The 12,500-nt window shown below is 39.8% G+C and overlaps 2 protein-coding genes across 23 annotated transcripts in view; one reads left to right on the top strand and one right to left on the bottom strand.

Annotated features, from left to right (window-relative positions):
• golga2 (golgin A2) overlaps window positions 1-7,865 on the top strand; it is a 20,837-nt gene extending 12,972 nt beyond the window's left edge. For all 13 annotated transcript variants that reach the window (XM_043240578.1, XM_043240576.1, XM_043240577.1 and 10 more), the window contains 11 exons: window positions 74-210; window positions 733-951; window positions 1,037-1,150; window positions 2,156-2,380; window positions 3,297-3,381; window positions 3,456-3,544; window positions 3,634-3,799; window positions 4,455-4,622; window positions 4,896-5,002; window positions 5,154-5,307; window positions 6,331-7,865. In XM_043240578.1, the coding sequence (XP_043096513.1) occupies window positions 74-210; window positions 733-951; window positions 1,037-1,150; window positions 2,156-2,380; window positions 3,297-3,381; window positions 3,456-3,544; window positions 3,634-3,799; window positions 4,455-4,622; window positions 4,896-5,002; window positions 5,154-5,307; window positions 6,331-6,608 (1,742 nt within the window). In that variant the 3' untranslated portion in view covers window positions 6,609-7,865. The remainder of the gene's footprint in view (window positions 1-73; window positions 211-732; window positions 952-1,036; window positions 1,151-2,155; window positions 2,381-3,296; window positions 3,382-3,455; window positions 3,545-3,633; window positions 3,800-4,454; window positions 4,623-4,895; window positions 5,003-5,153; window positions 5,308-6,330) is intronic.
• A 745-nt stretch (window positions 7,866-8,610) lies between these two features.
• The window catches only part of dnm1a (dynamin 1a), a 60,309-nt gene continuing 56,419 nt past the window's right edge, over window positions 8,611-12,500 (bottom strand). For 5 of the 10 annotated variants that reach the window (XR_006251065.1, XR_006251066.1, XR_006251067.1 and 2 more), the window contains 2 exons: window positions 11,806-11,853; window positions 8,611-10,349 (listed from right to left, as the gene is read on the bottom strand). Coding sequence is in view for 3 of the 10 variants with exons in the window: in XM_043240582.1 (XP_043096517.1) it covers window positions 11,844-11,853 (10 nt within the window). In the remaining 7 variants the exon portion in view is untranslated. The other 5 variants (XR_006251068.1, XM_043240581.1, XM_043240579.1 and 2 more) reach the window with 2 other exon arrangements.

The following is a 12,500-nucleotide window of genomic DNA, read 5'->3' as shown; positions in this document are numbered from 1 at the left end:
TTAGCCGTTTCGTGCAGAAAGAGCGTTCAGGTGGAGTGAGGAAGCACATGACAGGCTTGTGTTGTGTCCACAGCTCTGATGAGTAAAGAGCAGGAGCCTCAGGCCGTGTCACAGACCCCGGGCCCTTCAGAAAGCGAACTGGCCCTTCAGGAAACCATCAGCAGCCTTCAGCAGGAGAGAGACGCTCTCAGTCTGCAGTACCAAGCACAGGTGACCTTCACTGAGCACGGGACGCTCGCTTTATCAGCCCTTTGAACTGCCTTTTAGTGTGCTTTAAACAATTGCAATCTAAATGTATTAGATCACACAGTATGACTGTATGTTTATACAGTATGTTTACTGTATGTATGTAAAAGTGTTTGGGGTCAGATTTTTATTGCTTCTATCTTCTTGAATACTTGTTTTGTCTCATTTCAAGTCATCTTAAGCAAATGTCTTTAGTTGCTTTGTGCTGTTTTTATGTAAACAGAAGGTTTCATTCAGAGGACTGTCAAACTGATTTATTAAAATAGTGTCCATCTGAAATGTCTTTTTAAATAACCCCTTAGAAACGACCCCCTGTTGGCAAACAGCTGTATTCAAGGCATCTGTTTTTAACCTTAACCTTTGCACATGTCATACTTGATGCATCACACTTGTATAAACCTTTTAAGAAGTGTGCGGTGTTTGTGTCGTAATGCATGGAGACTGAAATCAGACGCTCGTTACGGAGGTGTTTCTTGCGTCCTGTAGGTGCGAGACAATGAGCAGCTGAGCCGGCTGGTGCAGGAACAGGAAGTGAGGCTGGAAGAACTGGAGAGACAGGCGGAGCGGGCCGCCGGCGAGGCTCAGGATCGGCTGCGGATTCTGGAGGACGTCCAGAGCGACAAGGCCACCATCAGCAGAGCCCTGGCCCAGAACAGAGACCTCAAAGACCAGCTGGCCGAGCTCCAGAACGGCTTCGTCAAGCTGGTGAGGGGCTCTAGAGAAACATGACTCGCCCGTGTGAGTGAGCGAACCCCCTGACCTCTGACCCCTGACCTCTGTCCTCCTCCAGACCAACGAGAACATGGAGCTGACCAGCGCTCTGCAGTCCGAGCAGCACATCAAGAAGGAGATCGCTCGTAAGATCGCTCAGCTGCAGGAAGACCTGCACAACGCCAAAGAACAGGTTTGTGTCTGCGGAGAGACCTCAGGAGAAGAGGCTTTCTGGATAAAGAGCTGATTGAATACAGTTTAACGATATAAAGCACGAGCAGCTAGTAATCGTATAACAATCCAGTATTTAGCCAAAAATAAAAGCTTGAACTATTTAAAATGAAATTATTAATGACAAAATTTTTATAATTATTCTATAATTATAACAATAATAATTAAATCCAGCTGCACAGTTAAAATACTGCAGACTGTGAATGCATACTAAAATTATTTAAATATTGCTTTAAAACATCAGAGGGACATCAAGAGAATATTTAATATTGTTTATTAAATGTATTTTAGTATTAAGATTCTACTATAGTTTGTATCATTTCTGTACACACACACACACACACACACACACACACACACGTTCTCATTGTAATGAGTTGAATTCGATGTACTAAATTAACTAAAACTAGACTAACTTTTAATAAATAATATGTAGACATGTACAGAAAAAAAGCATAAATGACTAAAAATGATGAAAACACAACAACATTTAAAAAACATTAAATGTAAACACTAAATTTAAATTGGGAAAACAGAAATAAATACTTAAACTTCGCAACCTAACTAACTATTAATGAGCTGCAAATTAAGAATTTATTCCGTGGAAAGTCATATTTAGTAGTTTAATATTTAATATAATTTATTTATTCTGTTGAAAAAAAAAAAAAATATATATATATATATATATATATATATATATATATATATATATATATATATATATATATATATATATATATATATATAAAATATGGTATTATTATTAATGTTCACCAGAATTATTTATTCTGGTGAACATTAATTTAATTTCACATTAAATTAAATGATTAAATTCAATTTCAATTTCCAGAAATGGTTTTAATTTTAGTTTTGGTTTCACTATAACAAGCCTGTAAAGTCGGTCTGACAGTGACTTCAAATGCAACGACATCAAGCATGTAAAGAGTTGTCCGTCTGCTCCCGTCAGCTGCAGGAGAGGTCTGCAGAGCTGGCGTCTGCGCAGGAGCTGCGGGATCAGTACCTCTCTCACCTGCAGCAGTACACGGCTGGGTACCAGCAGCTGGTGACGGAGCGAGAGCATCTTCAGCATCAGTTCCTGCAGCAGGTGCAGCTGATGGACCGCCTGCAGCACGACGAGGTGCAGGGCAAAGTTCAGCTGGAGCAGAGCCACGTTCAGCTGCAGGAGGCGCAGGTAAACAGCCGCCGGCAAACCCAGTGATCATTCTACTACATTTTAGTAGCTCATTCTTTCCTCTAATGTCAAGCTGGCACACACCTGAGTGTGCGTTTTAATTAAAGACCGTATTGTAGAGATGCACCAGTTTTCTCGCCTGATTTTTATTTCAGCTCAGATTTACATTTGCCTTTGTCTATGAAACCTGGGGTAACCCCAAACTAGACTGAGTTACAGATAATCTGTTTAAATGCATTTGCATTGAAAAATCTTAACTGCATAAATATGTGTAAGATTATATTTTTTTTAACATGCAAATAAGAAATGTTGGGCAAAATGCAATGATAATTTTAAATATGAAACCAAGCCACAGACATCAGAGCACTGCGAACGTGTGAATATTTCATTAATAATAATAATAATAATATGAAATCAGGTTGAGATTTAGTTTTTTGCTGAATCTCTGTTTTAGTATAAATACAGTTCTCATTTAACTGTAGAATGATTTTCAGGATGAAAATAATTTCAAGTTAGCGATAATACAATTAATTATTATACTTTAACTTTTGCAAATGAAGGCATTAAATCATTACTCAATAATTTAAGAACTTAAATTTAAATGTATTTATTTATTTAAAATATAGTTAATTTAACGAAGTAAAAAAATACTTTGTTTATATTGCAATTATATTACAGCAATAATATATTTGTGCTTTAAAAATATTATCATTAGCATTATTACTTATCACTATCCCCTCAGAGCTTCAGTGAATAAGAAAAGATAAATAATCTTTTTATTTTATGCAATTTCTTCCTGTGGTGAATGATATCAAATATAATTTTCTTTTAAAAATTTTTCATTAATTTAAAATTTTTCTTGTTGAAGCTAGAGTTTGTGCTTGTGAAGTGTAAGGAGCTCTCTCTCGCCCTGCAGGAGAAGCTGAAGCAGCTGGCCAGAGATAACGAGGAGCTGAAGACGGAGGTGCAGGAGCTGCTGAACAGCTCTCACAGAGACGACGGTGAGTCCCGCTTCGGCTGTGTGTGAGAGGTCACCCTGACCCCTGACCCCTGCTGACCCCGCTGATGTTCACAGGTGACGGCCTGGAGAGTCACTCTCTCCCGGAGAGCTTCCAGAAGTCACACGTCGTCATCCCCGAGGACTTCGAGAGCAGAGAAGAGATGGTGAGTCCCCCGCGTAGCCCCGTGGATGTGGAGGTTATTACATGTGACGTTTGACTCGGAGGTGAATAGGTTTCTTCCTCCGGTGGTAGGAGGAGTTCATTCACTCCGCTCTGTCGCGTCTGGAGGAAGAGAGAGATGAGATGAGCCGGCGCTTCGAGGAGGAGAGGAGACTTCATCACGCCGTCCGACAGCAGATGACGGCCATGAGCCACGAGCATCATCACCACCATCATCATCCTCATCCTCACAGCGCAGGTGCAGCTCCACACCAGAGTTTAGTTGTTTCCGGTGATGAACGTAACCTAAATCAAAATTGTGCATTTATCTGATATTTGTGTTTTACTTTATTAAATAAAAAAAGTGGATAATTTTCGTTTTTGTTAATGATAGCATCCCTGCCCCACACGTGACATAAAATAGAGAGAAAAAATTAACTTATTAATCCATGGCCATGTTGTTTTAATTTGCTCAGTTGTTAAAAATGTGTTAATTATTTAAAAAAAAATATTTAAGAATTTTTTTAATTTGTCACCTTTTTGTTTTGTTTTTCTAAATCAATTTTATTTTTTTTATTCTGCGTGTCATTTGCAGTGCTCTGAACCAGAAATATGAAAGTCACTTTTATGATGATGATTATGTATTTTACACAATTTTGCACCCTTTGTGCATTTCCTCTTTAATGCTGTAGCTAACGCATTCGGTATTGTTCAAAGCGCTAGATAAATAGTGTGTGTCTGTGTGCGTCTGTGTCTGTGTGTCTGTGTGTCTGTGTGTGTGTGTGTCTGTGTGTGTCTGTGTGTGTGTGTGTCTGTGTGTGTGTGTGTGTGTGTGTGTGTGTGTGTGTGTGTGTGTGTGTGTGTGTCTGTGTGTGTGTGTGTCTGTGTGTGTGTGTGTGTGTGTGTGTGTGTAGGAGGCTCTGACGGGGTTCCTGTGGAGGTTCACGAGGCTCTGCGGGTGGCTATGGAGAAGCTCCAGGAGCGTTTCACGTCGCTGATGCAGGAGAAGGTGGATCTGAAGGAGCGTGTGGAGGAGCTGGAGCACCGCTGCATTCAGCTCTCAGGAGAAACAGACACCATCGGTGAGACGCTGCTGCTATATAATATATAATTTTAGTTTTGTTTTGTTTTAAACTTTTTCTGTTTTATTAATAGTATGCCCATATTCAGGGACAAATCAGATACATTGCAGGAGTATTGTTATTACTTAAAATGGCATAAATATTTCTAGATATCTTGTTAGGAATAAACTTTTTTTTTTTTTAAAGCACACTAGTTTCTTTTTCATCAAATCACGCCAGATACTAGTATAAAGACTTTTTATTTTTTGTGTGTGTGTGTGTGTGTGTGTGTAGGAGAATACATCGCGCTGTATCAGAACCAGAGAGCCATCATGAAACAAAGACACTATGAGAAGGAGCAGTACATCAACATGCTGGCCAAAGACAAGGAGGAGATGAAGGTACGAGGATCAGCTGTCTGTGTGATGGAGCGATGCCTGTGGAGTGATGTTCACCTGTGGAGTGATGTTCACCTGTGGAGTGATGTTCACCTGTGTGTGTGTGTGTGTGTGTGTGTGTGTGTGTGTGTGTGTGTGTGTGTGTGTGTGTCAGACGAAGCTAGCGGAGCTGCAGGATCTGGTCATGCGTCTGGTGGGCGAGCGGAACGAGTGGTACAGCAGATACATGAGCGCCGTCGGTCACCCTGACCTCCTGACCTCTGGAGGAGAGCAGCTCCATCCCACTGACGAACACACGGACAGCCCAGGTGATTCAGCTCACACACACACTGAGTCGATTCATTTGGAGGTGTCGATTCACTCGGAGGTGTCGATTCACTCGGAGGAGTCGATTCACTCGGAGGAATCGATTCACTGAACCAGTTCGGCTTCACTTTAAGTATTCAGTTCAGGCCTGGAAATGTTTTTTTAATAGTCATTATCAATTATTATAGTACTATTATTATAAATAATAATAATAATAATATTAATAGCAACATTTTTAATATTAGCACTAAAAGTAAAGGTCTTTAAAACGTCTGTAGCCAGTTGAAATTTTTCAATTTATGAAATGCTTAATTTAACACGGTTTAATTTTATAATTAGTGATCAAGGCAAGAAAGATTTTTAGTCAGTGTAATTTTGTGTGCTGATTACTAATTAATTATATTATATTATATAGCAATATTATGTAACAATATTCATTTTAACCATACAAGTCAACTGTATAGTCAATATAAACGTTTCTTCTTCTCAGTTTTAAATTATTTCTAATGAACAGTAATTAATAATAATAATAATAATAATAACAATAGGAATATTATTGTAATATATTAATTTAAAATATAAATGTCAGCTCAGTTTAAATTTGTTAGTTTATTAATGATCATATTAATATTAATAGAAATATTATTTTAATATCTAAATAAAAATGTTCCTATTGTGCTCAGTTTAAATCTATTTCTTTAGCTATAAATAGTGTGATGTCAAAGTTTTTTGTTGTTGTTTTTAATCTTTATCCAATCCATCTGGATTGAAAATGATCAAATGAAAACTATTTGATTGCTTTTAATGTATTTTCTGTCCTCTTGTTTTGTCCCTTATTCATTCATTATTTGTGTTTTGGTTAAACGATGATAAAACCACACAATAAATAAATGCGATTAAATTATATAAATAATATTCAAAATATTTTGCGAATGTTCGAGCTCTGATGGACTCTCCAGACAGTTTTACACGCAGTATCGTTCTCTCTCATACTAAAGCGTGTGTTCTGTGTTGTCGTTTCTCAGCCGTTCTGGACCTGAGCACAGCGGTGGAGGCTTCTTCAGCTCCTCAGTCCAGCACGGACCCTCAGAGTCAATCCCAGAGTCCCGAGAGGCCTGGGCCCGCTCCGGACGGCCCGTCCCTGAGGCCCAAAGAGGACGGCACGGCCCGCCAGATCATGCAGCTCCTGCAGGAGATCCAGAACCCTCAGGCCAGGCCCGCTCCCTTCCTGGGGGAAAACCCCTGCATCCCGTTCTTCTACCGGCCGGACGAGCACGACGAGGTCAAGATCCTGGTGGTCTGAGAGCTCTCCCGCTCGGCTGCCGACGAAACGGACTTTGCGTGTTAAATGGGTTTCCCCTCTCTGTGTCTCTGGTCTCTGCAGCGGATGAGAGAGATTCGTTTGGGTTGTGTGTAAACCGGTTATCATACTTTCGCTGCTCTGTCTTTTCCTTCACCCGTTTGTCCTCCTCACTTTATCAAGCCAGTGCAATAGACGGATCAGTGATTCATATCGGTGAGCTCGCACACTACCTAGGGCGCACTGAAGAGTAATATTGATATGATGCAGCAGGTCTGAGACGATCGAGTGTTTTCTGAGAGAACCGGATGACGAGGTGTTTGTTCGTTTGCAGAGCACGTAGGGCACAGTATTGAGGAAGACGTTAAATAATTTGATCCTAAAGTGCTTAGAGTTAAGGTTAGAATCGAGCCGAGAGCGTTCAGGACACGAGGACACGCTTTTTCTTTTCCAATCGGGGGTTTATTGAAAGATGTAACGATAATTTAATCCCTTCAGCCCCTTGTGTGTGTGTGTGTGTGTGTGTTTTTTCCGGAGCGCGTGACGTCGAAGCTCTCGAGATGTTAGCGATTGATTGTTGTAGCTAACTCTATGACGCTAGCGTCCGTCGGCCGAGAGTTTGGTGGCGATTGCTGTACATACGTCGGAGAAAACGATCGGCGAGCTCGTTCGTAAACGTCTCATCGGATTCGGCAACACGTTCTGCGAAGGCAAAGCTCCGCTTCGCGTCTTGTTTTCGTAAGTAAACGTACACCTTTCGACGAGCGCCGCGCATCATTCTCTTTAGCAGGGCATGCATATTAATCTACGGATATTTACGCGAACATTGAGCGGTTGTGCGTTGCTCTCCGATGCTTCGTAGAAAGTGTTGCCGTGTCTCGTGTGTGTGTTTCTAACTGGAAGCGAGTGCTGCGTCTGGCCTGCCGTCTCTGTCCGTGCTCTCCGCGTATGAATATTTTTTTCCCGGTGAATGTTTCGGGCATGGGCGTGTAAATAGTGTAACTGTGTATCATACTGTATATTGAGCGAGGAAGGCTTGCGTTTGCCTGCTGAAGATGAGTCTGGTGCGGAGAGAGGACGGGATGCTCGTGTGCTTTCATACTACGGCTGAACTAAAGGAGAAGTCTATTTATTTGGGATAATTACACACTAATCTGTTTTAATCTAGACCGATGGAACACAATGAAGGAATAATGAGTAGTTTGAGCAGAAATACTTCTGTGATGATTTTCCTCCTAAATAAACCTGATTGAGCAAAAACGATTGCAATTGAATATGAATTAATTCATCTTTTTGAGGTTAATGCGACTCGTGGTGTTCTTGTATATAATCATAAAGTGCTGCTAAAACTAATAACCCGACTACTTTTAGTGTTTCCACATGCAATGTCATAATTGACTTTTTTTTGCCTAATCCATAGTTGAGCTTTTTCCCCGTTTAGACTTGATTAGACTTAATCTTGTAATTAATCTAAATTAGTACCGTTTCTCATCAGTGGTGTTCATCTCAGTTGTATCTTAGTATCTTATAGTTGCAGCAGTCATCATTTACACCTTGCATGTCAAAAAAAATGCATTTTGACTCCTAACTATGACCTGATATGTCAGTTTTCTCAATTATATCTTACTATGTACATTTTAGATCTATAATTCTGCAGGTCTAAAATTGATCCCATAAATGCGACATGGTGTAATTATTATTTTGTCATAATTTAGTTTTTGTAATGTAACTACGAAGCCTTAAAGTGAGTCGTTATGACGTTATAACTTAGCATGTGTTTTTATTTCATGCATACCAAAAGGCATGATTGTGATATGAAATCTATTATATAGTCATAATTATGAGATCAAAAGTTGAGATGCAAGTATAATGCACCTCAGTATGATATTTATAATTGCAACTATAATGTAGACACCAGATCATAACTGTGTTTTTTTTTTTCTATTAAAATATATCCGCACAGGAAAGAAAGTCCCTGAAGACAAGAAGCAGGACTCCGAAGCGATGTTGTTACACTGAACTTTAATGATGACACGCATTCATTCATTCACCTGTTACACTGTGTTACACCTTTCTGTCCAAACACAGAAAGAGGCCCGGTTTATTCCTCCGCACGCAAGCTTCGTTTAAATTAATCACTTACCCATAATAATTTAATATTCAGTAATCATACATGGCGGTCTAGTCTAAACGGTGGAAGCACAATTTGCATAAATGCACCACAAAGATACGCGACACACTCGAGATACGGTATGCCCGGGACAAACTCTTAAATAACGGGAAATCTTTTCCGGTTCGTGGGTTTTACTAAGACTCACAGAGTGGATTGTGGGAAGGTCCGGTGCGGGTGTCGAAGACGGAAACGTGCTACTGGTGTGTGGTACAGATGAAACGGTCCGGTCATGCCACAACGTCAACTATCAGCAACAGGGGCTTTATTATCTTCATAAGTATTACAACAAACGACATAATTACAGTCCACCGCTGGGGAGGCTTGTGTTCATACTCCTCAACAAAACACAAACAACACCTGAACAAACTGGAATGGTTTCTATGCATAGACCAGCGGTGATATTTATATAACGTATATGATGATATGGAACTTTTCTTTTCCTTTTTTTTTTTTTTTGCTAGATCGTAACGAACCTTAAACGAGAGGAAAATCTGACTTGCATAATTTCAATGCACAGGAGCGGTTCGTCCACACACTGGTGAAAAATGGTGCTTTGAATTATTTTAAACGTCCCAGGGGGAAAAAAATCCAATCTTACTGCACCTTTAATCACGTGGCCATGTTCAGAATATCATACTACTGCTACCATGTCTGCATGGACGCTATGAGTGCAGATGATCTAGAGGAATACCCAAATTAAATGCAAAAAAATCGCTGAATTAAACGTGCAATGAGTCGGGTTTTGCATGCTATTTGTTGAGAATAGTAAGCAGTGTACAGTATGTACTGTACAGAGAGTATTCGATTCCAAACACAGCCTGTGTGAGGCAAACCCTCCCGAGATCATCCGTCCGGACAGTCTTCAGCATTCTCTCTAGCGCTTTATTAAATCCAAGATAAACACACGAGCGTCTCACCGAACTCCAGGACGTCTATTCACCCTAAAACCGTGCCACTGCGTTTAAAATGACTTGAACTGAAGACGCTGCACTCTCTAATTCAATTCTCGAATCGACGAACGAATGATTTGAGCGCTGAAGGTGAACACACGTCCTCGTACCTGAGAGCGTTTTTTTTCAGGTTTCCCAGGAGCTAAACATCTTTTTAACTAGACAAAGAGACATAAATAATGATCGTTTGCAGTCTGGGGAATAAATGGTAGATACTCTGAAGAATGCTGGGGAGCAAATGGGTCCCATTGACTTTCAGTTTGTTTGTCCACTCTGGAAGTCGATGGGACCCGAAATCGTTTGGTTCTGCGGGATATTTTCTTTACGTGTTCGTAGGGAAACTTGTACAGGTTGGGAGGGGGTTAATGATCACAATGTAAGGAGCTTCTGGAAGGTTTGACGCTTTTGATATCGGAGCGTCACAGAAGGCTGAAGAAACCGAGGATGCAGGAAACATCTGGAAGGACTCTGGGTTCCTCGTCGTTCGTGTTGTTTCTGTAGTGCTGGTGGGTTTGGGTTCTTTTGCTCGATGTGAGGAGGAACAGAAGAAGAAAACAATGCTAAGGGTCGCGTGGAGAAAAGGGGCTCTCGGGGCGAGAGGGGCCGTCTGTGTTTTACCGGCTGAGCCATGAAAGCAGAGAAGAAGAAAAGACAGAAGAGTAAGCATCGAGACAAAGGAAAGCTCCGCAGATTGACAGGAGAAACTGTCCTTAGAGTCACACGGAGAGAAGACAAACCCCACCATCCCTCTTTCAATTCCTTCCATTCTTTACAAACATACCAGTATTATATAATAGTTGTTAGTTGTTATATAATATGTTACTCATTTAGAATCATGTGGAAAAGTAATACAGTGGCCACATAAAGTCACACCTAAATGTCTAAATGTCAATTGTATTAATATTATACAATACATTTTTTTTATATATATATATATATATATATATATATATATATATATATATATATATATATATATATATATATATATTTTTTTTTTTTTTTGCTTTTCAGATTATTTTGGAATCTCATTAATTTGGAATACATTATTATTTAAGATTATGTAAATATTTTTAAATCTTATTTTCATTCATTCATGTTTTTTTTTTTTTTTTTTTTTATAGTACGCTTGCTGTAGAATTCCTGATTCTGATTGGTCAATCGCGTCATTATGATAATATGATAGTATGATAATGTTATAATAGCTCAATTTTAACATGTACATTAACAAAAACAACTCAACAACAGTATATTTAACCGTAACCTTCAACAAAAACATTCATCTTTCGGTCTTAAGAAATGTTTTGTGTTCACTCGTGCCGCGTTTCAAAATTTGGCGCCATCTTGCATCTCCAACGGTCATAAAGCCGTCAGAGGATTTTTAATTTTTATTGTTTAATAGATATTTTTTATTATTGTAAACGTTGGAATGACCTCAGGAGATGAAGAGTTTAAAGGTCATATGAGGAAACATAACTCGACAACAGGTAAGACTCCCGCCGGGAAGTAACTAATCTTACCTGTTAAATAAGTGTTTAATGATTATAAAATCTGATTTAAACTAGTTCGATCTCGTATATTGATTTATCGTGACGCGCTTTGAAAACACTGCCGCGTGAAGTTTCGAATCTTTTTATTTGAATCAGTTGTTCGGAGTCATGTGGAATGTTTCGATCGATGGAAGATCTCATTAAACGCAAAATGTTTCGCCGATCTAGGCTCAGATTTATAATTTAAGAATAGTGTTGAGAATATGTATAACTGAGTAAACATATAAAAATCGCTTGGTTTGCAAGGCATGTTGTAATTACACCGGTTCGACCGGCAGGTGTCGCCAGCGTGCGTGAATCATTTTATGAACAATATGATTCGTTTGATTCGTCGTCATAAACGCCTCTGTGAAAAACTGTCCCTATCGAATGTATCGACATTTCAGACATTTAACTCTGGCTTTTTAGGTCTTTATAGTGTTCACATAATGATTAGATTAAAAAAAAACTTCAGTGACTCGTGATTCAGAGAGGGAAAGACTCATGTGGAGTAATGACTGTGGAACTATGGGAAAGTGTATTATTACCCTTCGGGGAGTTTGGTGTCGTCTTCTGGCCCGTGAGCTCAGGGACCACTGCAGGCCGACAAACATATGAAACAAAAACAAAAAGAGCCAAAATAATGAACAGAAATATAGATGCACGCGAGCCCATTCCAGAAGATGCAGTTATCATTAGACTCCAGATCACACTTTGGAGAGATAATGCATCCAGAAACAGCAGGAAATCAAGCGTCTGCTAGCCAAAAGAAGCTTAAAGATGACAGAAAGTAAAGAAGAAATGCAACAGAAATCGTTTATCCTTGTGCACGTTCATCTAACTTTCTCCTTCGTTAAGATCAGTGACGTAAAACTCATCAACCGTCTGTCAAAGAGTTTGAGTTCGTAAAAAAAGTCGTAGAGCTGCGTTTCCTGAATTCCGGCTCTCAGGATGTCATTAGTATGTTTATGTATCCTTTTCTAAATTTTGGTTTGATGATGACAGAATTACGTGAAATGAGACGTTAAACTGTGACAGAGGGTTGTAGAGTTGTGTGATGTATGTGTGTGTGTGTGTGTGTGTGTGTGTGTGTGTTGAGGAGCAGGAAGGGAGGGAGTTCTGGCTGAGTGGGCGTGTCTGTCCTTGCTGTCTGTCACGGGTGTGGGAGGGGCTAATAGTCTAAGAGGGAGGAGTCTGTGGGTCGGTTGGGTCGAGTAGGTGATGCTGGGGGTCGTCGGCTGCC

The sequence above is a fragment of the Puntigrus tetrazona genome, chromosome 5, assembly GCF_018831695.1.
Source record: "Puntigrus tetrazona isolate hp1 chromosome 5, ASM1883169v1, whole genome shotgun sequence".
NCBI lineage: Eukaryota > Metazoa > Chordata > Actinopteri > Cypriniformes > Cyprinidae > Puntigrus > Puntigrus tetrazona.
Note: the sequence above shows the minus strand (reverse complement) of the source record. Positions and strands in the feature narration are given on the sequence as shown.